The sequence below is a fragment of the Sorex araneus genome, chromosome 2 (assembly GCF_027595985.1).
Source record: "Sorex araneus isolate mSorAra2 chromosome 2, mSorAra2.pri, whole genome shotgun sequence".
Taxonomy (NCBI): Eukaryota; Metazoa; Chordata; class Mammalia; order Eulipotyphla; family Soricidae; genus Sorex; species Sorex araneus.
The window spans coordinates 212059710-212085513 of record NC_073303.1 but is presented as its reverse complement, the minus strand read 5'-3'; the positions used below and the strand labels follow the sequence as shown (position 1 = coordinate 212085513).

General features: G+C 47.8%; 1 protein-coding gene across 1 annotated transcript in view; it reads left to right on the top strand.

Annotated features, from left to right (window-relative positions):
* Positions 1 to 23509, top strand: part of RFX7 (regulatory factor X7) — an 85600-nt gene extending 62091 nt beyond the window's left edge. Inside the window, exons 5-9 of the mRNA XM_055127228.1 lie at positions 9515 to 9635; positions 11269 to 11349; positions 12080 to 12284; positions 15719 to 16014; positions 17375 to 23509. Coding sequence (XP_054983203.1) covers positions 9515 to 9635; positions 11269 to 11349; positions 12080 to 12284; positions 15719 to 16014; positions 17375 to 20665 — 3994 coding nt within the window. The 3' untranslated portion in view covers positions 20666 to 23509. The remainder of the gene's footprint in view (positions 1 to 9514; positions 9636 to 11268; positions 11350 to 12079; positions 12285 to 15718; positions 16015 to 17374) is intronic.
* Positions 23510 to 25804: the final 2295 nt, after the last annotated feature.

Genomic DNA, 25804 nt, shown 5'->3' with positions numbered 1-25804 from the left:
AAGAATACGTAACAGCTGGCAAAAGGGCCTATGAAAAAATATGTCCGTTGTCTCTATGATGGAAATGTAAATCACCAAAACATGCCACTTCACACCTGTGGGAATGACTTAGGTGAAAAGAAGCAATAACAGCATTGGAACTGCGTGGAGGGGAAGAAACCCCCGTGCTCTGTGGGCGGAATGTGCAGCTGTGTTGGAAGAACACCGTGGGGCATCCACCAGAACCTGAAGCCAAGCTACCCTCTGACCCTGCAGTCACACTCCTGGGCGCCTGTCCAAAGAATACGGAATAGTAACACAAGTTGATATTTGTTGAAGTCTTTGCCATAGTAAAATTGTGGAAACCACCAGCATGCCAGTCCGTGAATGACTGAATAAAGTCAATGTGTTACTTTCCTACACTGGGACAGAATTAGCCAAAAATGAGGAGCAGGTGCTCTATCCTTCCTGCTTGGAGGTATCTCCATTTTGTTTGACATAGAGGCAGGACCAGGTGACGGATGAGGCTTTTTCACCACACTCCCACCAACACTTGTCTTTCCTTTTTCTTTTCTTACTTTCCTTTTTTCTTTTTTTTGACATATGCCATCTTCACCTCACTGTCATTTTGATTTGTTTCCTTTTTATTAAGTGATAACAAGAACTTTCCGTGTGCTTATTGCCCACCCATGTAGCTTCTTTGTGGAAGACTCTATCTCTTCTCCCCATTTCCGGGTGGGAGTCTTGGAGATTTTTGCTGTTGCCGAGCTTCCTGAGTGCTTTATAGATCTGGGGCGTTAGTCCTTTATCTGAAATATGTGTCAGTACCTTTTTCTGGCCAGTTGGGTGCCTTTTAATCTGAGCCTGATTTTCTTTTGCCCTGCACAAACAGTTCAACTTCATGAAGTCCTGCTTGCTGGATTTTGTTCTCGTTACCTTTGCTAGTGAAGTCGGGTCACTTTGATGTCCTGGGCCGGACGCTATCACCGCAGATAAGGCACTTGCTTGCGCATGGCCAACCTGGGTTCCATCCCAGCGTCCCACATGGTCCCCCGAGCACCGCCAGGAGAGATCCCTGAGTACAGAGTCAGGAGTAAGCCCTGGGCATCTCCTAAGACAGCAGGAACAACAAAATGGATAGTGGTTTTCCTGACTTTTAGTAGCCAGAACCATAGAACAGTGGGTAGGTCGCTTTCCTTGCACGTGGCCAATCCGGGTTCGAGCTCTGGCACCCCGTATGATCTTCCAAACCCTCCAGGAATGGCCCCTTTGCGCAGAGCCAGGAGTCAGTCCTGAGCAATTAAGTTTACTTTATTTACTTATTTATTTGTCTTTTGTGGTCACACCCGGCAGTGCTCAGGGGTTACACCTGGCTCTCTGCACTCAAGAATTACTCCTGGCAAGGCTCAGCGGACCTTATTGGATGCCAGGGATTAAGCCCAGGTTAGCCACATGCAAGGCAAGCACTCTCCCCACTGAACTCTCCCGTTCAAGTCCACTTACTTTTTTTTTTTTGCTTTTTGGGTCACACCCGGTGATGCACAGGGGTTACTCCTGGCTCTGCACTCAGGAATCACCCCAGCGGTGCTCAGGGGACCATACGGGATGCTTGGAATTGAACCCCGGTTGGCCACTTGCAAGGCAAACGCCCTCCCCGCTGTGCTATCGCTCCAGCCTCCTCAAGTTCACTTACTTTTAAGTTTACCTGTTACTGTTTTTGGAGGAAGAGTGCCCGTGAAATTTTCAGGGACCACAGGCCATTACATTGAGGTAGACGGTTCCGTGCTCAGGCCCAGCCACCGTGGAGCCTCCCAGGGTCATTTCTGGTGGTGTTTAGGGATAACGTGCTGCGGGCAGTGGATTCAGGGACTCTCTCCATTCCCTTCCTGGTGATTTTAATTATGTTTTATTATGAAAAAATACTTGTTCTATTCTATTGGAGTGCTTTGATTTAGAGAAAATATGTACATCTCTATTTTATTGATGTTACAGTTTATTTATTGAGCCCTGTTTAATTTTCAGTTAACTTTTTGACTCCTATCTGCCTCATTTTAAAATTTTTACTGCATTTTCTAGATTTTATAAGTCTATTTTTACTTGTATTTGGCGGGGGCCGAGCAGTGCTAGGGGAACCAGGAGCACTGGAAGTCAGCATGTCAGGCACATGCTGGGCACACACTATCCCAGCCCCCTTCCTCCGGATTTTAAATAATATTGTTGGTTCATTTCCACTCAGAATTGTAAAAATACGTATCATATTTGATTCAGGTGTAATCGTGTGAGAATTTGATGATGAAATGTGTCTCTTTGGGCATCTGTTGAGATCCACCCCTCCCCTGCCTTATGCTGTGAGACAGAAAGGGAACTATTGCCTGGTGAGAGCTCTTTGTCCCTGCAGAGGAGCCTCTCTTTATGTCAGGTTATATAATCTTTCCATGTGCCATCGGTTTCCCTTTTCCAAGTATATTATTTGGAAATAGTAGAGTTCTTTGCATCTGTTCATAAGCGACTTTTGGTCTTTAATTTTCTTTTTCTCTGCTATCTTGTCAGGTTTTAATAATAGGGTTAGCTAGCTTTATAAATGAATTGAAACTCCCTAATGTTTTGTATTCTGGAATAGTTTTTGTAGCATAGGACATAGTTGTTACTGAAACGTCTAAAGAATTCAGCTATAAAACCAACGAGATCTAGAGGCTTTGTTGAAAGGAAATGCTTAGCGATTTTTTTCTGGTTAGGTATTTTTTTCAGCTTTGGTAGTTTGCTTTTCCTGAAATTCATTAAGATTTCTAAATGTAGTATTGTAGCATTATATTTATTATTGCAAATATTACTTATATTTTATTTCTTACAAACATGTTTGGATTTTTTTTCACCTCTTTTTCAAAATATCTTAACTATGGTCTGCTTATACTGGTGTTTTGATTTTTTTAACTCCTCAATCATTAAGTACAGTTTACTGGGTTTTGTTGGTTTTTTTTTTTCCTAAAAAAAAATTTTGTTTTTTTGCACCTTCAGTTATTTTCTAGAGGTTTTCATCTCATCTTAGAGCTTCTGAATCTTTTCCTCAGCTCCTGTTATTCTGCTGCTCAAGCTTCTATTGAGTTTTTCTATTACCTATTATACTCTTCATTTCTCTTCATTTCTTGTTTTCTCATTTTAGCTCTCATCGCTCCTGTGCTTTGCCGATGGCCCGTACCATCATTTCTTTGAGCCCATTAAACAGCCTTGCCAGGGTGTTCAGAAAGTCATTTTCTGAAGACTTGCAGCGGTGGTTGATGGTTGAGCCTGTCTGGTAATTGTGCTTGAGCCGCCTTCCCCGTTGGTTTCTCAGTGGCCCCGCTGTGCCGCGGGTCAGCTGTGTCGTGTGTCCCCCTGGGGGCTCTTGACAGCTGAGGCGAGGTATTGTTTTCCTTCTCTGGCTGCCTTCACCCAGTGACAAAGTACAACTGTGAGCAGGGTGAAATGTGTTGAGTCCAGCGTCGTACATGGCCACATGCTTCAGTTACTGCGGAAACGGCCTGTTAGTATGGTGGAGGCTGCTCGGACCCTGCTTGAAGGAGGGACCCTCCCTCTTCCAGTACGGCCGACTGCTGGGGAAGGGGAGCCAGGCAGGGCCAGGTAGGAAAATGCCAGTGTCAGGCCATGAGCTAACCAAACCACTGGTGGGGTTTATTGGAGAACAGAAGCAGGCTGGCTGCCCATGGTGGCCACGAGCTGTGCTTCTGGTTTAGTGCCTTGTTCCCCTCCACTGGACACGCCCTGGGACATCTTACCTGACAGTCCCAGGAACAGAAAGCAGTGGGGAGCCGGAGTCACAGTACGGTGGGTAGGGTGCTTGCCTTGCACTCAGCAGACCTGGGCTCAGTCCCTGGCACCCTGTATGGTCCCCTGAGCTCTAGCCAGAAGGGACCCCTGAATGCAGTCCCTGGAGTAAGCCCTGAGCGCACCGCCAGGTGTGAGGAAGAAAGAAGGGAGGGAAGACAGTGGCAGAGTGCAAAGGACCTTGGGTTCTTATTGTGTGTTGACACTGACCTTTTTTCCCTTCTAGGTTTTCATTTTCATTTCCTTGATGGCTAATAAAGTTAAATGACTCCGTCTCTGTCTCTGTCTCTCTCAAACACACACACACACTCTGAGGCCAATTGAGTATCCTCTTTTGTAAAAACCCTGTTTAAGTCAGTCCATTCTTCTCTCCTCTGGTATGCATATTATTGGCAGGTAAGGTCGTCATTTTATGCCACATACTTACTAGGAGGCTGCCTATACTGTAGCTGTTACTTGTTACGGATTTAAACTTTTCTGGAGCAAATCAAATAGGGAGGAAGATATATTCTATATCTGTCAGATATCATGTGTACAACTCTGTTTGGCTCATGCACTAGATAGTTAGCCCTGCAAAGCGTCTTTACTTCTGTTCCGTAATAGCCTCATCTGTGTAAACATGATTCTATAAGGTGACTGGTTGGGTTTGACTTTTTAACATATAACTTTGTTTCCATCTACCTTTGTCCTTTTACTGATCATTTCAGAAATACTTGAGACTGTTGAAGAACTGCTAGATTGGTAAAAAATGGACTTAAGCGGAAATTCTTAGAAGAAAGATGGTTAGTCATGAATTAATGGGTCAAGGTCCCCTGTGTTTCCCCATTCTTAGTTTATCAGTGACTTTGATTTATAATCTTCTGGGCATTTTCTTAGAGATTAATTTAAACCAAAAGGCTGAGTGCAACACCCAGGTAAAACTAAGTATACCAATAAAGCATGTTCTACTTGCAGGGTAAGATCAGCATGCATACGATATTATATAGTCTTTACTTTTAAAAATAATACAATCTAAATTGATCAAGAGAAAAGTGCTTTTAAATGACTCTTTTCTAAGTCATGGTGAGAAATCAGCTTTTCTTAAGAAATAATAAGTACAAATATGTGTGCTTTTTATTTGCTGCAATTGAATAATTTAGGACATAAATTTCCTTTTTAAATGTTGAACATTTATAAAACTTCAGGATAAATTCCTCAGCGTGTCAGTTATGTGTCACCACAACAGTTTTCTTTCCATAGGATTATTAACAAAAGTAATTTTTTGAAGGATTGTATGGAGAGGTTTCGGAGATAGTTAGAGGGATGGGCACATGTGCTTTGCTTTCACGAGGTCAGGGTTTGGTCCCCAGCTCCCCTAGCCACACTCAGCGTGTCCCGGCGGTTTGAGCGTTGGTCAGTCTCTCCAGCATGCTCAGTCTCCCCAGGGTAGACCTCAGGCCTCCTGAACACCTCTTGGGAGCCCCCCAAAAAATGAAAAGGCAAATCGGAGGGGCCGGAGCGATAGCACAGCAGGTAGGGCATTTGCCTTGCACACGGCCGACCTGGGTTCGATCCCCGGCATCCCATATGGTCCCCCAAGCACTGCCAGGAGTAATTCCTGAGTGCAAAGCCAGGAGTAACCCCTGAGCAGCGCTGGGTGTGACCCAAAAAGCAAAAAAAAAAAAAAAAAAAAGGCAAATCGGAAAGATCAGTAAGAATCATATATGATCATTGGTTTTTACATACATGTTCATTTAACTTAATTTTGTTTCCTTTAAGCAAAACACGAGTAATATTCATTATGTAGATTCCACAACAGTGAGACCTCACTCTGGTGTTCTTAGTTGCTTGTCTAAAAGTGACTGTTGGTTTTCGTCTTCTCTTGACTCAGTAGTGTTCCTGATGACTCAGTTTCTCCCCAGGACCCAAACTAAAAGACACCCCCTCTATCAGCACCTGGTGCGGTGTTTTCCCTGCTGTGCTCTGGGTCATCAAGCCACCATGTCCCTTCCACTTGCTCGGCTGCGGCCTCCCCAGGGCCAGTGGCATCAGCCTTGCCCCGGACAACATGGCGTAGTTAGGAAAGCCAAGTCTGTCTGGGGGTCAGGGTGTCACGAGAAGAGTTTTCTCTCTGTGATCTAGGGCCTGGGTGCATCGCATAGATAGTGGAAAACAGTGCAGTGGGGAAGGCCCTTGCCTGGCATGCAGCCGACCCTCATTCAGTCCCCATGTATCATCCCCCAGTTGCTGGCAAGAGTGACCAGAGTCAGAAGTCCGCCCTGAGCACAGCTGGGGGTGGCCCCCTGCAAAAAAAGAAAAACTCGCGGAGGCTTTCACAATACTTTGAACAGTTGGAGCTAATTCAATGTTTGACTTTTTCAGTGTTTCACTCCTACCTCATTCATCCTCTGGATTTCCTAGCAAATATTTCAATAGTTTTGTAACTTATTTTAAAATTTAGGTCTCGTGGCTTACAGTAGTGTTTGCATCTATTCGTGCACTCCGCAGTTACTGCACCTCCTCCTCCTCGGTGTGCCGGAGAGCCTGCACCGCTCTGTAAGGCCACCCGAGTCAGCCGTGTGAGCCTCAGAGCACACCGGGGCCAGGAAAGTGGTGCAGATTTTGATCTCTTCACCTGTTGATGACATATTTAAAATGTTTCTAATGGTTTTAACCATTTTTGGCACCTGTGCATCAGCACCCAGGTGATTGGTGGTTGAAGGTCGTTGATGTATAATATGTAAATGCTCAGCCTTTAAAAGTGTGGGTTTGCTAAAAAACAATTTTCAGTAGCAAACTAATAATTCTTGGTGAATGTATACATTTGTGAATGTCGGGAGACATGGGAACCAGTGCTGTGCTTGAGTTGCTTTCCAAGCCCTCTGATTGACTTCCTGTCATTAATTAGTAATGAAATTTTTTCTTTCGCCAGTAACATTGGTGGGACAGGCTAGAATGCCAGATCCTTTCTAGGTTTTCCTCTAAAATCTAGAAATTACGGATTTCCATAATCTAGAAACTATAATTTTTTTTTTTAAAAAAAGCCCTGCCTCACAGTTATTAGGAAAAATAAATGATTGCTCATTAAAATGACAGCAGAGGGGATCAGGTTAGGTATTCTTGGCCGTTTGCCCCCCATTTTTTGTTTGTATTCTTGTACCTTTAAACAATGTTTCTCTTTAACTTATATAGTTAACCTGTTAGTAGAAAGAATGAACATTGCTGATTGGCACAATCTACCAAGGATTTTGAGTGACCTGTTTATGGTAATGTTGAATGTTAACTTAATTTCTAATCTTAAAATTCTTAAAAGCATATTTTTAGAGGAAGAATGAGACAAAAAAAAAAACAAATCACAAATGATCTCATTTTAAGAATGATATTAAAGTGTTCTATGAACAAAACACAGTCTGTTCTGTTCCTTCTCTCTTCTTCAGGTTTGCATAAATACAAAACAACACTGAGTTAAGTGTTAATTGTCTCCATGTCCTCTGATCAAATCGCAGTTAGAAGCAGAAAAATAAAATGAACACTAAGATTTTTTTAGCACGTGGTCTCGAATAATGTATGTCTTGTTACACATTACTGCTTTCCAAATTATGAATAGACATCCTATAAATTCTTCATTAAATTAAGACCAGACTCACTGGAGAGCTCAGTCTTCCCACTAGAATGAGGTACTAAGTAAGAGTTCTTTTTTCTTTGAGTATTAGAACCACTGTAAGTGGAAAGTCCCCTTTACAGTGTGGAAGCACCCTACCCCAGTTGGGCAAAGTGATTACATTGATATAACCCGTAATTTAAGAATATGGTCATTTTCCTGTCAACGAGATGTTAACTGCACAACTTGCAAACTTACTTCTAATTCTAAGATTTCACAGAATTAAGGAAATAAAGGTCTGGTCCAGTATTTTATTGTTGTTTTAAAATGAAGACTATCTTTCTTAAAATGTGAGAGAGTAGTTGGCTATTTTCATTTTATTCTTAACATTGCCTACTTTTGATTTGTACTGTATCTATGCTTGCACAGTTCCTTCTATCCCCACCCAAAAAAAATTTTTTTTAAATATAGCCATTGTAAAAATAATAGTAATCCCAAAACAGTAATTCTTCTGAGTGGAATAAATAAAAATCAAAATTCAGATGCATTTGTCTGGTCATATTATGAAGTCACACTAGGGTGGGGATCAATTCATTCTGATGGTACACTTTGCATCTTTTTTTTTTTTTTTTTTTTGCTTTTTGGGTCACACCCAGCGATGCTCAGGGGTTACTCCTGGCTTTGCACTCAGGAATTACCCCTGGCAGTGCTTGGGGGACCATATGGGATGCCGGGGATCGAACCCGGTTCGGCCGCGTGCAAGGCAAACGCCCTACCCGCTGTGCTATCGCTCCGGCCCCACTTTGCATCTTCCTGAGATTTTGATCGTTTCACTTGCTCCCTTGTCAGTGTAAACATACGTGGTAATGGCTAGAGCCATAGCACAGTGCATAGGGCACTGGCCTTGCACATAACTGTCCTGGGTTCAATCTCCAGGGCTCCATATAGTCCTCCAAACATCACCAGGAGTAATTCCTGAGTGCACATCCAGGAGTAACCCCTGAGCGTCACCAGGTGTGGCCCCAAATAACAAAAAGCAAAATATATAATCACTGTCACTGTAGCACTGTCCTCCCGTTGCTCATTGATTTGCTCAAGCAGGCACCAGTAACATCTCCATTGTGAGACTTGTTGTGACTGTTTTTGGCATATCGAATACGCCACAGGGAGCTTGCCAGGCTCTGCCGTGGGGGCGGGATACTTTCGGTAGCTTGCCAGGCAGCCGTGTACTAGGCAAATGCCCTACCTGCTGTGCTTTTTATCCAACCCTTCGTTTTCCCTCTTGTCAGTCAAATGAGTGCACTGGTGCTCAGAAGTTTCCAAGTTTATTTAGGTTACTCTCCCCTCTGGGCTGGGTGGGGGTTGGAGGGATTGTTCAGTGCCCTGCTGGACTTTGACCTTTGCTAAATGTTCCCCGGTGGTACCCAAGGCCACTGCCACTGTCTCGGTTGTTCCCGCACCCTGAGAGAGAGGGTGGTATCTCCCACTTTCCTTTTTAGTTTCAACTCAGGTTTTGTGTGTGTGTGTGTGTGTGTGTGTGTGTGTGTGTGTGTGTGTGTGTGTGTGTGTGTGTGTGTGTGTGTGTGTGTGTGTGTGTGTGTGTGTGTGTGTGTGTGTGTGTGCCTGGGATTGAATCCAGGATCTCACATAAGTGAAGCGTGCATTCTCCAACTGAGCTACATCCTTGGCCCCAAATACGTGTTGCTTCTTTTAATTGCTAGTTGCAGGGGCCATACACAGTGGGGCTCTGTTGGGGGCCGGGGGCGAGGGGGCAGTGTTCAAATCCAGGGCCTCAAATATTGCTGGCTGCCACCTGAGCCACCTCCCAACTCTTGGTGTCTTGATATTAAATAAACCATGGACCATCTCTGTCTGACTTAGATTGTGTTTATATTAGAAATGATCACATGACATGCACTTGACCCAAATGTGGACGCATAAGCGTCGTGCGAGTTCAGTTGAATGTGTTCATCTCCGTGCGGTGATAGTCATCTCTCCGTGAGAATCCCACTCAGTGGCTGGCTGTATCTTTCCACTTTCGCTGCCGGGTTCTGACTCCGTGGAAAGAGCCCTGTGCGCCCTCCCTGCCTCTCAGTTCTGTGCCCTCTAAATTGGTCCTTCCTTCTTTTGCAGGAGCTATTGTGACAATCTCGGTTACCATCCATTAAGTGCTGCTGACTTTGGGAAGATCATGAAAAACGTCTTTCCGAACATGAAGGCACGGCGTCTGGGCACAAGAGGCAAATCGAAATATCCTTTGCCAGAGTGATTTCTTCATCGGCTCTGTGTTCTCACTTATTACAAAACACTCTCTGCAAGATAGCGGTTGTTGCCATCAATAGAACCGTGTTAAACTCAGTCAAATGTACACGGGTCGAAAGTATTTGGTACAGTTATTGCAAAGGATGTCTTTCTGAATTTTTCTCAGACTAGAAGAGAAATCCCAAATAGTCGTTTCGAGGATTGTGGGAGAATTCATCTCATGCTCACCATTGCATCTTCATGGTCTTATCTGCTTTTCTTTAAGTTATGGCAGTTTGTAGTTCAGTAAGAGTAGAGAAAGATAGGGCTGGAGCGATAGCACAGCGGGTAGGGCGTTTGCCTTGCACGAGGCCGACCAGGTTCGATTCCCAGCATCCCATACGGTCCCCTGAGCACCGCCAGGAGTAATTCCTGAGTGCAAAGCCAGGAGTAACCCCTGTACATCGCCAGTTGTGACCCCCCCCCAAAAAAAAAAAAAAGAGTAGAGAAAGATGCTTACATATCTTTTCCTCTTTTCCCTCTAATTTAGACACAGGAATATCCTTGACAAAATACATATGACATGCAAAACAGCTTCTTATGTGTAGAAGTTGGAAGAGAAGATGAATGTGTTTTCCAGACTGCCTTTTAAGGCCTGTGTTAGAAATAGAGCCAGAGAGGGCGGGGGAGCTGGCTCAAGGGGTGGGGGTACGTGTCCTGCACCCCGGGGAACGGGGTTCGATCCCAACCAAGAGCAGTCCCCGAGCCCCATAAAGGGAGAGAAAGAAAGCAGGGCATAGGAAAACAGTGAGCAATCGGAAGTAAAGAACTAAAATATTTTTTAGTTTAGTCAAGCTCTTTCCACTCAGACGATTAGCGAATAGGAGGGTTGTGTATATCGTGCGGCGTATGTATTGCTTCTCTCAGTTCTGGGCCAATTTCAAAGCTTAAAATTTCACTCTGGAGCCAGAGATATGGCTCCACGTTAGGAAACATGTGTCGGGCCCTGGGACATCTCCCTGATCCCAGGCGGACACGTCCGAGTCTTCGTTCGCTCACAGCAGGGTGCAGAGATGTGCGGAAGAAGGGCCAGGCTAGCCCCGTCACTGCTCAGGACCGTTTTCTAAAACGGCCCCGGGGATTCTCGAGCCACTTGTTGTCTGACCCACCCCTGTCTCCTAAGCACAAACAGAAGCGCCTTACTGTGTCTTGGGCGTGTTGTGGGTGATAATCCCATGCGTTTCAGTGAAAAAGGAGAAAGGAAAAAGTTAAAAGCCTTGTGACACTCAGAGGGGCTGTTTTGGTTCCACTGCCCTGGGCTGAAATTTCCCTTCTCCGTGCCAGGTTTCCATCTGATACTTCTTTCCTCCTGGCCTGCTTGTGACTGACAACTGGCAGGCCGGGGAGGAATTATTTATTCATAAAATTTATAACAGATGAGAACCATTTTTGCTTCGTGTAAGACCGTAATATTCCGGTTTCCCAAGAGTGAAGGTCTCCTGGGTTCTAGTATTCTGGTGTCTCTTGTTGGCTATCATGCTGATGAGACTCTTCCTTCATATGTGTTCCCTTCTTTGCAAGTGGTGACTACATGACCAAGTGCATTTCACTCCGAGTGCTTTAGACCTTAATGGCTTGTTACATATTGCTACAGTGGACTGCGGAAGAAAGCTTTTGTCCATATGCCAACGCTGCCCAATCTCGACTTTCACAAAACTGGAGACGGGGTAAGCGTTTTCTCTTTCATAAGTAGAATTGTACCTTGATGTCAGTATTGAAATGCCTCCTGCAGGAGTCTCGTCTGAATAAAGCCCCGCGGCTGGGAATCACACCTTTTACAAGGTTATGGACCCCACGGTACTCAGCTGTGGCTGACCAGTGTCACCCGTGTGGTTAGCGACAGGTCTAGAGTTGAGGACGTGCTGTGATATTCATGATATATGTCAACAGGGTGTAGATGTTACCAGGAGGAAGAATAAAGTTGTAGAATAGTGTCGATGGGGCATATGTCTTGAAAAGAGAAATCTGGGTCCTGGGTTTGTTTGGGGGGTTCTGTGTGGCAGAGGCTTGTAGGAAGAGTCAGGGGATCTGTTGGCGTATGTTTCCCCGCATCGCTGCTGCCTGGGTGGACGTGAGGCCTCGTGGTCTGCAGGGCCCACTTGTGGGTCCCTCCACGGTGCTTCCCGCAGCAGAGTTCCACCGTGTTGTGTCTGTCGCTGAGAATGTGTCTCTTGGGGGCTGGAGCGATAGCACAGCGGGGAGGGTGTTTGTCTTGCACTCGGCCGGCCCGGGTTCGAATCCCCGCATCCCATATGGTCCCCAGATCACCGCCAGGAGTCACCCCTGTGTGTCGCTGGGTGTGACCCAAAAAGAAAAGAAAAAAAGAATGTGCCTCTTGCCTCTGCTTCAGGGTAGTCTCTCCAGTTGCTCTAAAGTTCGCTTTCTCCTTCCGTTCAGCTGGAAGGAGCCGAGGCTTCTGGGCAGCAGAGCGTCGATGAGGAAGTCATCTCCTCGGCCTGCCACCTCGTGTGCGAGTGGGCCCAGAAGGTGCTGAGCCAGCCGTTCGACACCGTGCTGGAGTTGGCCCGCTTCCTGGTGAAGAGCCACTACATCGGCACCAAGTCCGTGGCGGCCCTGTCCGTGATGGCCGCAGCGCCACCAGGTACACGGCCCCGCCGGGGAGCAGGGGGGAAGGGCGGCTCGGAGGGATCGGGCAGAGAACGCCCTTGCCTTTCTAGTACCTTCTTCGAGATTCCGCTCCTCTCGGCACTGAACTCACGGGAGCTGGGCGTACAGGGAGGGTCCTTTGATTGTAAAGTTTAAGGTTCTCGTTTTGTCTTGGGCAAGTTCATTCCCTGAACACACCACCGCTGCTTTCACATGGGAAAGATCATTGCGCAGATACTTTTAAGCACTTAGTCTGTTGTAATAAGTGTGACAAAAATAAGATTAAGGGCCAGAGAAAGAGCCCAGTGGGCTGAGCTTTGATCCGAAGCACTGCAAGGCCCCCCGTACGGGTGGGAGGGGCCTCGGGGACCAGGCCGGAGCACTGTCTGCCCTGGCCAGAAACAAAGCAACAAAAAACAGCAAAAAATTAAACCTAAAGTCACTTGCAGTACTTAAACTAATGCTTAAAAATTAAATGATCTTTGGGCTGGAGCAATAGCACAGCGGGTAGGGCGTTTTCCTTGCACGCGGCCGAACCAGGTTCGATTCCCAGCATCCCATATGGTCCCCTGAGCACCGCCAGGGGTGATTCCTGAGTGCAGAGCCAGGAGTAACCCCTGTACATTGCCAGGTGTGACCCAAAAAGCAAAAAAAATTAAAAAATAAAAATAAATAAATGATCTTTGAACATTGTAAGGAAGAAATTATAGTTCCTGTGAAAAAGTGTGCTACCATGAAAACTGTCTTCCAGCGATCCTTGATGGGAAAAATATTAAACTCTGAGGCCAGCGAGAGAGCACAGCGGCAGGGTATTTGCCTCGCGTGTACCTGACCCAGGGTTACCCTATGAGACCCTGTGTCTTTCCCCCTACCCACCGGGAGTCAACCCAGAGCACTGCTGGGGGTGGCCCACAGAACCAAAAGAAAAACTAAAACTATTTTTTTCATCTACAGTAGCTTTATGTCAACTAAAATTATAGTCTCAAATTGCCTTTGTAATCTTCATTTAGTCACCCTCCCCTCACAGCACAGATGACTGTTGGGAACGGCGTGGGGGAAGGGGTGTATCTATGAGGGAATTCAACAGAATAATCTCCCGTAAGAGCCTTGTCCTGGTGGGCCCAGAGAGTTTGTATAGGGGTTCAGGCACCCACCTAGTCTGCTCTCGCCCAAGTGTGAGCCCCAGCACTGGCTCCGGTCCTCTGAGCACAGAGCCAGGAGCAACCCCCAAGCACAGGCCTAGTTGACCCAAAGAATCAAAAAAACAAAGCAAAACAAAAAACCCTGCCATAGATTTTTGTGTGTCATAAATTATAAAACCTGAGTTGTTCCCTTATGCTCTAGGAGCAGGAAAGACAAGGCAGCACTTACTACCTTAGACTCTCCCTACAGAACCGAGGAGACTCCTCCCATTTTCAAAGAGGTTAAGTGATTCAAGGGTTCAAGTCCTGATTTCTAGGTTTCTAAAGCCTCGGGTTAACTCCATTACACTTATTGTCCTCTTATCTTCTGAAGAAAAAAATGTGTTTGTTTTTCTAATTCCCCCCCCCCCCCAGGTTGTTGGTTGAGGGGGTGGACCCACACACAGCTGTGCCGGGGATGGGCTCCTGGCTCTGTGCCTGGCAGTGCTCAGGGGATCACGTGTCGTGCAGGGAAAGATACCAGGGGCCACCACGTGCGAGGCAAGCGCCTCTCCCCTGTGCTGTCTTTCCAGACCCTGGAATAAGGCTGGAAAAGATAGGACCCTTCAGCTTCCTCCTGCTGCTGGCACCTACAAGATGACTTAAATAAATAATTTCTTAGTTTTTAAATGTTCTAGAATCTCCAAGCCTTTGCCCCATTTGTGTGTGTGTGTGTGTGTGTGTGTGTATTTGGAATATGCTTGGGAGTGTTTTCATCTTCATCCCTTGAAGGTGAATTTGGTTTTATAGATACACGGTCTCTGTGGCCAGAACAGCTCGTGTTACAAATGTCCTTTCGTAAGTCAGCTGTTCAGAATTTGTTTCCGTCCAAAAGCCCTGGCCGGGGTGGGGGAGGGGGGAGGCGGGTAGAGCCAAGCTCTGAGCCGCTGGCAGAGGCTTGGGGGGCACAGGTGAGAGAAGTGCTAAGAGTGCTGTGACTCAAAATATATCTGAAGAGAAAGGAGCGTCCCTCAGCGATAACGGCAGGGTCAGAAGATGAGGGCCGTTGAGAGCTGCGTGTGGGAGAGCTGGCGGTCAGGCCCTAACCCTCAAGAGTTGCTGCTGGGAGATACGGAAGCCTGGCTGGGCTGGACACGGAGGGACGCTGTAGCTCCAACACTGTCCCCTGTTCGTCCTCCCTTCACTGTTCATACCATACCCTAGGTATGAAGTGAGCATCTTGGTTTTTTTTTTTCTTTTTGGGTCACACCCAGCGATACTCAGAGGTTACTCCTGGCTCTACACTCAGGAATCACTCCTGTCGGTGCTCAGGGGACCCTATGGGATTCTGGGAATCGCACCCGGGTCGGTCACGTGTGGGGTAAACGCCCTCCCCGCTGTGCTATCGCTCCAGCCCCATGAAGTGAGTTTTTTAAGAAACCTGTTGCACTGCATCAGTAGTTTTCCTTAAATTAAGATTTGTCATTTCCTTTCCTTGATACTGCTGTTCTTACCATTCTTAAAACTTTTCTTAGGACAGGCGTTTGCCTTGCACACGGCCGACCCGGGTTCAATTCCCAGCATCCCATATGGTCCCCTGAGCACTGCCAGGAGTAATTCCTGAGTGCAGAGCCAGGAGTGACCCCTGAGCACCGGTGCTTGGCTCTTGTGAGACTGACCCCAGTTTGAGTCTTGGCACTGCATTGGGTCCCCACATGCTGCCACGAGTCACTCCTGAGCGCCACTGGCTGAGGACCACTGTCCCCGCCACCTCCTTCCCCCAAAATTTACTTAACAGTGTTTTTATACAGTGACCTGAAACAAGACTGCAGTCTGAAACCGCAAGAAATTGCTTGATTTCTCCAAGATCACACTAGAATAACTATATAGTAGCAGTTAGATTTCTTTATGTGTTTGGGGTCAAATTAAAGGTGGGTTTTCTCATACCAAATTTTTCTAAGATACAGATGACTTCACATATTGACGACCACTGACAACTCTAATATTAGTATCACGAAAATGCACAGGTTTCCTCAGTAGAAAGAGGAGAAAGACATTAACTGAGACTGGTTGATAGAAAGCGCTGTCGTTGACAGTTGCCTTGCCTTCTCTGCATTTGCGATGTAGCTGCTACTCTTCAAAATCTTCATCCATACTTCCGTAGCTAAAACCATTTCCCGGAGCTGAATCACGTCTGCTGGTGTGGGTCTCTCTGTCCGGTAGATGGCTACATAGTCAAAGAAATTGAGTTGTGTGTGCCTTCTCTTTGTAAGTATTTATTTTAACTTTCCTCTCTGTTTCGTTTCAGGAATTAAAGGAATTACCCAGCCCTCTGCATTTGTACCTACAGCTGAAAGCAATTCCTTTCAGCCTCAAGTGAAGACTTTGCCATCTCCCATTGATGCAAAACAGCAGTTGCAGCGCAAAATCCAGAAGAAACAGCAAGAACAGAAACTACAGTCCCCTCTGCCAGGAGAGTCCTCTGCAAAGAAACCAGAAGGCACCACCACCAACGGGGTGACGAGTCTTCCAAACGGGAACCCTGCGATCCTTTCTCCTCAGCCCATTGGCATTGTCGTGGCCGCCGTCCCGAGTCCCATTCCGGTAATGCCCTTTCAGTGTCGGGCCTTCCTGGGATGGTGGTAAAGGAGACAGGTGTTGGGCACTAGAGTCTGTAATCGGACTAATGTCAGCTCCAGTCCACTGACAGGGTACAGGTTACTGATCCCAAGTGATCTAGAGAATGAAATGTGTGCATACAGATGCAAAGCCCCGACACGTTTAAAGAATGCCCATCTCCAGTCAGAGCTTCGTGTGAGAGATGAATTATTTTACTGTTTTTCTTCTTTTTTTTTTTTTCTTTTTGGGTCACAACCAGCAATGCACAGGGGTTACTCCTGGCTTTGCACTCAGGAGTTACTCCTGGCGGTGCTCAGGGGATCCTATGGGATGCTGGGAATCACACTCGGTCGGCCACGTGCAAGGCAAACACCCTACCCGCTGTGCTCTCGCTCCATCCCCTTTACTGTTTTTCATCCGTAGCTGATCCAAGGTGCCACAATTGCAAACATTCAAAAAATAAGTCAACTAATATTTAGTTGGAGCAGACAATGGTGTGTACTGATAATATTTTCATGGCCGCCTTTCTTTGTGGCTTGCTGGGTGAAATCCAGTGTCTTAGCAACTCAGTTTGTTTCCTTCCCGACAAATCGAGCTTACCTGCGCTTCTCCTCTCTCCTAACTGAGGCCCTGCGAAAGGGCTCTAGAGTGAGAGCACATTGCTCTAGCGCAAGCGTCCAGGGCTACTTTTGATGACATTAGGATGGAAATACTTGATCTTGGTTTTTCTTTCTCTGTGACATTTTTGTGACAACGTCCTGACATTAAAATATGGAATAACGGTTGAGCGCACTCTTGCATCGTGCGCTGCAGAACAGACCTAGGGAGTCAGTGGTTTTCTCCGAACCCTTGTTCATGGGGACTTAGCTGTGGCCTCCGGGCTAGATCCAGTGACAAGAAGGCTCTCCTGTGGGCAAGTTACTTTCCTGGCATAGGGTCCAGGAAGGACCCCATTTATAGTTCCCTGTTCCTTTGAGATTATGTCTCCCCTTCATATAAATGCCTTAAAAAAGTGTCACACTGGCATGGCGTTATCACCAGTGCGACAGTCCTGATTTCACTGATGGAAAAGAGTCTCAGTGTTCTTCCATGATACACTGCGCCTTATAACTCGCCTTACGCTGGGGCGCGCTCCCTATATTCGTGTGCCCCGTTGTGCAGCCCCTTGTTTTGAAAGACCCGTAACTGTAGGAAACTCCTTTGTTTCGTTCCCTGTGAGCATCACACTCGCTAACTCCCCTGTGCGATGCCACCCCGAGGCAGGAGCTCCTCCTGCAAGCGTGCGCCCCTCTCTCTCCCTGGGACGCGCGTCACGACTCTCTCTCTGTTTGCGTCTCTCCCCCAGGTCCAGCGGACCCGGCAGCTGGTGACGTCCCCGAGCCCGATGAGTTCCTCTGATGGCAAAGTCCTTCCCCTCAACGTGCAGGTGGTCACGCAGCACATGCAGTCTGTGAAACAGGCACCAAAGACGCCGCAGAACATCCCGGCCAGTCCCGGCGGGGACCGCTCGGCCCGGCACCGGTACCCGCAGATCCTGCCCAAGCCCGCCAACTCGAGCGCGCTCACCATCCGCTCGCCCACCACCGTGCTCTTCACCAGCAGCCCCATCAAGACCGCCGTGGTGCCCACCTCGCACATGAGCTCTCTGAACGTGGTGAAGATGACGGCCATCTCCCTGACGGCCAGCAGCGGCGGCGCCCCTGTGAAGCAGCCCCCCGCACCCAGCGGTGCTCTGGGGGTGGCAGACGAGTCCAGGGCCTTCCCGCAGATCAAAAACGGCTCCGTGGTCTCGCTGCAGTCTCCCGGGCCCAAGAGCAGCGGCGGCGGCGGGTCCTCGTCCGCTGTGGAGGTCAAGATGGAACCGGAGGTCTCCTCCGACGAGCAGCAGGCGGTCCAAGGCCAAGACCCCTCGGAGGGGAGCAAGACACCCAAAGCGGCGCCCAGCGCCCTTCTGGGGCAGAAGAGCACGGCCGAGGGAGCCGCGCAGAAGCCGTCCAGTGAGGGCGTCGTGGAAGTCAAAGCGACAAAGGTCTGTGGCCAGAGGACCAAAGGCAAAAGCCGCTGCAGCGAAAGCCAGCCCGCACCAGCAGGCAGCGACCCGGGCCCGGGCGCCCTCTCCGCCGCCGCCCCCGGCCTGACCCTCACCAGCACCAGCTCGCCGCCCAGCGGTGACTCGGCGAGCAAAGACCCGAAAGTCTGCACCAAGAGCCCCCGGAAACGACTGTCGTCTGCTTTGCAAGAGTCCCAGGTGCCTCCTGTCAAGAAGCCGATCGTGGAGCAAATGTCAGTGGCCGTCGTGGAAGACCAGAAGCCGGGTGGCATTCCGAAGGACCTCGCCGCGGGCCCGCCTCCGGGGCCGGCCGAGAGCGTCGCGGCGGGCGCCGGGCTCCCGGGCGCGCGGTCCCTCGACGTGGGCCCGCGCCTCGTGGCGAACGCGCCCTTGAATCCCTCCGCGCTGCTGCCCGCAGACGTGGTGGCTCCCGAGGCGCCCGCCACGCCCGCGTCCTCGCCGGATGTCAAGGTCAAGCTGGAAGGAAGCGTCTTCCTCCTGGACGGCGGCGACGCGAAGCCCGACGGCGGCTTCCACCCGGGCGACTGGCCGCCAGGGGCGAAGGACGCGGACTTCCTGTCCGCCGGCTGCGAGGAGCCGCAGGCCGTGGGCGTGGGGGTGCTGCCGGAGCACCCCGACATCGGCGAGCTGGAGAAGTCGGTGTGGGAGCTCGAGGGGCTGCCCCCGGAGGCGTACCCGCCCCCACTGCACGGCCAGGTCCAGGAGGCGCCGCTGGGCCAGACGCCCGCGCCGGCCGCCGACCCGCTGCCGCTGCAGCCCGCGCTGAAGGAGTTTGAGCCGGCCGTCTCCCAGGCCCCCGACAGCTACTTCCCCTTCGACGACGAGCTCACGCAGGACAGCATCGTGGAGGAGCTGGTGCTCATGGAGCAGCAGATGGCCATGAACAACCCGCACGCCTACGGCCCCTGCCTGGGGCTGGCGCTCCCGAGCCAGTCGGTCCCTCCAGGGGCCCCCGCGACCTCGCACACCCCCAGCGCCCACTTCTACCACCCGATCCACAGCAACGGCACGCCGATCCACACGCCCACGCCCACCCCGACGCCCACGCCCACGCCGACCCCGACCCCCACCCCCACCTCGGAAATGATTGCCAGCTCGCAGGGCCTGTCCCGGGAGAGCCCTTGCTCGCGGCTGGCCCAGACCACGCCCGTGGACAGCGCTCTGGGCAGCAGCCGGCACACACCGATCGGGACTCCACACTCCAACTGCAGCAGCAGCGTCCCGCCCAGCCCCGTGGAGTGCAGGAACCCGTTTGCCTTCACCCCGATCAGCTCCAGCATGGCCTACCATGACGCCAGCATCGTCTCCAGCAGTCCCGTGAAGCCCATGCAGAGACCCATGGCCACGCACCCAGACAAAACCAAGCTCGAGTGGATGAACAACGGGTACGGCGGGGTGAGCGGCTCGTCCGTCTCCGGCGGCCACGGCATCCTCCCGAGCTACCAGGACCTGGTCGAAGACCGTTTCAGGAAGCCGCACGCGTTCGCTGTGCCGGGACAGTCCTACCAAGCGCAGGGCAGACACCTGGACTCTCACTTTGGCCGCGTCACTCCCGTCTCTCCCGTGCAGCATCAGGGCACTGCCGTGAGCAACGCCACCAAGCAGGAGGGTTTCGCCGTCCCGGCCCCGCTTGACAACAAAGGAACAAACTCGTCCACCAGTGGCAGCTTCAGGTGCCGGAGCGTGAGCCCTGCCGTCCGCCAGCGGAACCTCAGCGGGAGCACCCTCTACCCGGTGTCCAACATCCCCCGCTCCAGCGTGGCCCCCTTTGGAAGTCCGGTCACCCCAGAAGTTCACGTGTTCACGAATGTCCACACAGATGCATGTGCCAACAACCTGGCGCAGAGAAGCCAGTCGGTGCCCCTGACGGTCATGATGCAGACGGCCTTCCCCAACGCGCTGCAGAAGCAGGCGAGCAGCAAGAAGATCACCAACGTCTTGCTGAGCAAACTCGACTCCGACAACGACGACGCCGTCCGGGGCCTGGGCATGAACAACCTGCCCTCCAATTACACGGCCCGGATGAATCTCACGCAGATCCTGGAAACGTCCCCCGTGTTCCCCAGTGCCAACTCGCAGAACCTGATCGACTCCAGCACTTCGGTTTATGAATTCCCAGCACCATCTTACCTCACCAAAACCGGGAGCGCCGATCCGATCAGCTTTTCTCCGGAAGATACCCAAGCACAATCCGAACTCGGAGAGCAGCCGCTGGACTTCAACAGCACGGTCAAAGACCTGCTGAGCGGCGACAGCTTGCAGGCCAGCCAGCCGTTGGTAGCTCAGGTCCCCTCCGATCTCACCAGCGCCGCCTCCGATTTCTCCAGCGACCTCCGGCTGTCGTCCGACCTCTCCGGCAGCATCAACGATCTGAACACGTTAGACCCAAATCTACTGTTCGATCCCGGCCGCCAGCAGGGCCAAGATGACGAAGCCACACTGGAGGAGTTAAAGAACGACCCGCTGTTCCAGCAGATTTGCAGCGAATCCATGAGCTCCATGACTCCGTCGGGTTTTGAGTGGATCGAGAGCAAGGACCACCCTGCCGTGGAGATGCTGGGCTAAGTTGTGTTTCCTCATACGTAGCACACTGTATCTAAAGACACACGTATTGTATTTGTCTTAATGGAAGTGCCTCCCGCAGCAGGAACACTATTAATTGTGACATTCTCAAAGAGTTTGCTGCAGAAGTGGTTTCTTCACGTAGGAAATGGTTAGGCTTGCCTCAGTTCTTAATAATTTCCGGAGACAGTAGGCGATAGAAGAACAAGTATTAGGTTTTAAATTCTACAACGTTCCCCCCCATTTAATCACATTGTTAGTAAACAATTGACTCACCGGCTTTTACAAGCGCAGTCTAGGTCTTTGTTTTGTGTAAATTTATTTTATTCACTGGTTGATCTGCACAGAATTTAGAGGAAACCATTGATTTTTTTTTTTTGAGGTAGGCTATTTTTTTCTGTTGTTGTTGGCATTATCTTTTAGATATGGAATCATAGCTTATGGTGAATTGTAGACAAGAAGGTCTTCCTTGGAACAGGGATAATATTCAGGTTATTTTAAGTATTTAGGCTTGAAGCATAGAGCTACTGTAGAACGAAAAATCTCTGTAGGACTTTCTAGGACTTCAGTACCATTTGCACCTACAATGAAGGGCTTAAATAGGGGAAAATAATGGAAAATTTAATATTAATTTAAGGAAAGCAGAAGCAGCACTAAAACTTCTAAAAGGAAAAACTAGTAGCTATTTATATTTGTGACCTTTCATTACTTCTTATTTCAAAATGTTGGTTTTTAATATGGCACACACACTCACACACCCCAAATAACTACCGACATTATACTTTAATAGAATAAACACAAGCGTGCTAGGAAAATGTTTTCTGTTTATGTAATTGAGATTGGAGAATCAGGAAGGAAAATAAAAACATTTTCTCACTTCACAGTGGCGGCATGCACATACTCAAATCTATGGTTTTATTTTGAGGAATCTTTAGTTGCATAATTGTTAAGCCTTCAGTTAAATGATTTCCTTATTCCTCCTGAATTCAATAAATACATCTTGTTATAGGATCCATTTGAAAATAAGCAGGAGGGAGATAGCATTAAAAAAACTGAACAAAAACGTTATACCACCTAAGGTCTGAAGCCACAAATCTTTATATCTCTGATAAAACAAAGGGGATATCAATAATACTTGAAGAAGAGGAGCATTTTATTACATGCTTAATTTATTGTGATAGCCACAATTGCAAAAGACGCACTCAGGATTTGTTTTAAAATGTTTCTCTCTATGGCTCTCATTTTGTTTTATGAATAGTTATTTATGAATTTCATGTTAACAAAAATCAGCTCACTAGTTGACAGTTCCGCTTAGTGAGTTTCAAGATCATTTTCAAAGAGATTTAAAACTTGCCATCACGTCTTTAAAGCTAACATGAAACCATTGCTGTGCTATGTTGAATCTAGCTAAGCTTTCCTGTACCTTAATTAGGAGGCCAATCAGAAAACTGCAATCAATGAATATTTAACAAGCATGATGAAGGGTTTAATTTAATAATATTTCATCGTTCACTAAATTTGCAAGGTAGGGTATTAACATTTTGATAAACAAATGGTGCTAGGGTTGGCTCAGAGATTTATATATTAATAACATCATAGTTATTGGCATTTGTGTATGTTTGCTGTTATCTTGATTTAATAATCTGTTAGATTTTTTTTTCCTTGACGCTAGTTATTTCTTCACTGTACATTGAGACACAGCACTACTGCACACCAAAGTATGCAATACCCAAAGGAAACTGTGTGATTTCTTCTTGTAACAAATTATGGGAGCCTTTTCTCTATGAGATACTCTGAAAAGGAGATTTTTGAGGCCATTCTAATCCCTTGTTTACATTATTAGCTTCCTACAAATATAAAAATAATGGAATCTTTTTTGATAAAAATATGAAGACTGGAGGATTTTTAACCCCATGTACAGTATTGCAGCAAACACTTTAAATTTGGTTGAATTCGTCCAACAAACTTTCTGGGGTTCATATATTGCACTAAATTTGTTGAACCTGGGGTAGGCACATCTCTTAGGATAAATGCGACCAATGCAGTCCACAAAGTAAAGTTTTTAAATGTGTTTCATTATGAAAAGACAAAATGTCATCAAAGTGACAGATAAAATTGTCTTATGTAGCAATGTGCATTGATCTCAATGAGATATTTCTATTTCTTATTCTCTTACATGAGAATATTACAGCAGGAAGAATTAAGTTTAGTTTGCTTCACCATGTTAATACATGATCACAAAATGTGCATGAGTGTTATTGACCTATCCTGTACAGTACAAGGTATTCTGTAACCACTCTTTTTTTCTTGGCTGTATTGAAACTGGTTCAGTGATAACCAGGCAAGCATAGTTATTCACAAGTTATTCACTTTTTTTATGTTTACTAATTCTGCTTAGTTATTGTTGAATATGTTCTTTTATTGGATTACTTTCATTGTTTTGATGTTTGAAACATTTTACATAATGTTTATCATGCTAAGACTTCATGAAGTAAATAATTTTGCATATATTTGCAATAAGCACTGACTTTTGAACTGAAAAGAAGGAAAGTGTTTTTTTTTTGTGCAGTGCATCTGAAGTTCATATAATAGTCTTGTACTATAATGTGCTTTACTACACCATAAATGACAAAAACAAGCCCTGTTTCATGTTTTCATTTAGTGCAAAAAAAAAAAAAAAAAAAAAAGATCGGTTTCCCCAGTGTTTTGTTGTCTGTTGTACCTGCTGAAACTACAGTAGTCGACTATTGCAGTAGCATTTCAGTTCTCTTTTTTTATTGAAAGTGCTTAAAAAATTGTTTTTTAAATGTTTTCAAAAACAATTAAAAACATTTTATATTAAACCGACTGAATCTTAAGGTGATTTATGGGTTCTGTTTACACAGGCAAGCGTGCCATTTTAGAGGCATACCTGATGCCCTGCTTTGGATTTTGTGAAAAATTCAGAGAAGTGGATGCACATCAGCACAGCACAGTGCCCCTGACCTGCCCGATGCTGTGACTCTAGAGGATACTCAGATCTTTCTGTCAGACTCTGCTGTTAGGATCTCTCACCACCAAGTGAGATCTTTATGTTGTCCAAGCAAAGCAGATCTTCTTCTGCTTCTTTATAGTATTTGCCGTAAGATGTTAGCCTATCAAGTACCCAAATGTGTGTGTTCAGGCAGCTAGAGTAGAAAAAATAATACAAAGCTCAGAATTTGAAAGTACTCTGTGTTCAGAAGCAGAATAGGTATTTCTGTGCATCAGAAATGCCAAGTCGGGGCCAGAGAGCTTGCAGCAGGTAAGGCACCTTGGTACTGCCAGCTGGGATCCCTGAGGACTGCCCGGGGTGGCCCCCAAACAGAAGAAATGCAGAGTAGTAAGTGCCCTGGTCCTAGGGCCCAGAGTCAGTCCTTTAAGCCTTAGAAGAAGCCAGAAAATTCTGCTCCTAAGGAGTAATGAAAACTGGTGTTTGAAAAATAAGAAACTAGTGTTTTCGGTGGAGTTTCCCTGTTGAAACAAAAGAAGATGCAGCTAGCAGCCAGTGCCTGGGGCCGAACATATCTCTCACAGCCAGGGTTGGAGCCCAGCAGCCAACTCACTCCCGTCTCTACAGAACTGCTTTTGGATGGCGGTGTTTGAAAGTTTACAAGGAAGAAAGAACGGCTGGAAAGGGGTCAGTGAAGTATTAAAGACACACATGCGCAAGATGTGCCTGCAAACCAAAACTCTGTTAGGAGAGAAAGGAAACTTAGCAAGCAAAAGTAATGGATGATTGGGAATCTCTGTGAAGGAAAGAAAAGGGAGGGAAATGTTTTGGTTTGGGGGCCACCTACACCCTGCAATGGTCAGGACTTACTCCCGACTCTGCGCTCTGAAACCACTCCCCACGGTGCTCAAGGGACCAGATGAGGTAGCAGGGATGGAACTCGGGCGGGCCAGGTGCAAGGCAGAAAGTGCCCGACCTTCTGTGCCGTTGCTCTAGCCCAAGAGAAAAACCATTGTGTGACCAAGAGCCAGCCAGCGACTAGTGGGATGAAGAAAAGCCAAGGAACAAATGGGGCTGACCTTAACTGTGTCCTTTTTGGCTACAAGTCCGGAAACTTTATGCCGGCTTAAACTGTGAGCACAGACTTTATCTGGGGAATCCCGGCAGCGTTCAGCACAGTGTGTCTCTCACGGTTCAGGCCTTGGCGTGTGCTGCTGTGTCAGCCAGCCCAGCAGTGCTGGGGCCCCAAGGACAGTTGTAGCCTGAAGAATTTCGGAGGAAGAAAGAATTTGAGCAACTGGAGAGATGGTTATGACACTTGCCTTGTGGCTGACCCCAGTTGGTCCCTGGTACTATTGGAGTCCGGATAATCCCTGAGCACAGAGCCAGGAGTAAGACGTGTGGACAGCGGGGTGTGGCCCCCAAAACAAAGCAGTATTTGGGGACAGGAGATTCAAGGGTTCATTTAGCTTCGTGTTCTTGATCTGATTGCTTCTGTTCCATCTTCATCTTTGCTTTTGTCTCTCGTCCTCTGGTCACAGAACAGCTGCTGCTTTCAAACAACCCACCCCACCCTGTGCGGGCTTTGGGGGAATTCTTGTAGATAAACAGGAGGCCTGATGCCAAGTTAGCTTAGATTCTTGTTATGTTCTTGATAGCTAGGAAAAGGGCTCTCTCCTAAAGCATGTGGTCATCTGCCTAAAATGAGTTTTAACAACTTAGGGGAGTTCATGGGGACTCGTGGTCTCATGCCTATTTTTGAGGGGCTCACAGAGAGCTGATTGTTCTTAGAAATGTGCTAATTGGAGGTGTATATATAACCATTCTTGGGGGGGGGCGCTGGGGAAAGGGTGAGAATTTACACTCAAGGAACTGAGAACAGGGCAGGTGTTGGCTCTTGGGAATGCATTTAGTGGTTGACTATTTGCTGGTGTAAACTGTTCACTGGTGTCATGCCTTCTCACGCTTGAAAAATTGGTCCTGGTTGTGCTCCCAAAATGTTGATGCGGGGGCTGGAGCGATAGCACAGCGGGTAGGGCATTTGCCTTGCACGCGGCCAACCGGGTTCGATCCTCGGCATCCCATATGGTCCCCCAAGCACCGCCAGGAGTAAGTTTTGAGTGCAAAGCCAGAAGTAACCCCTGAGCATCGTTGGGTGTGACCCCAAAAAA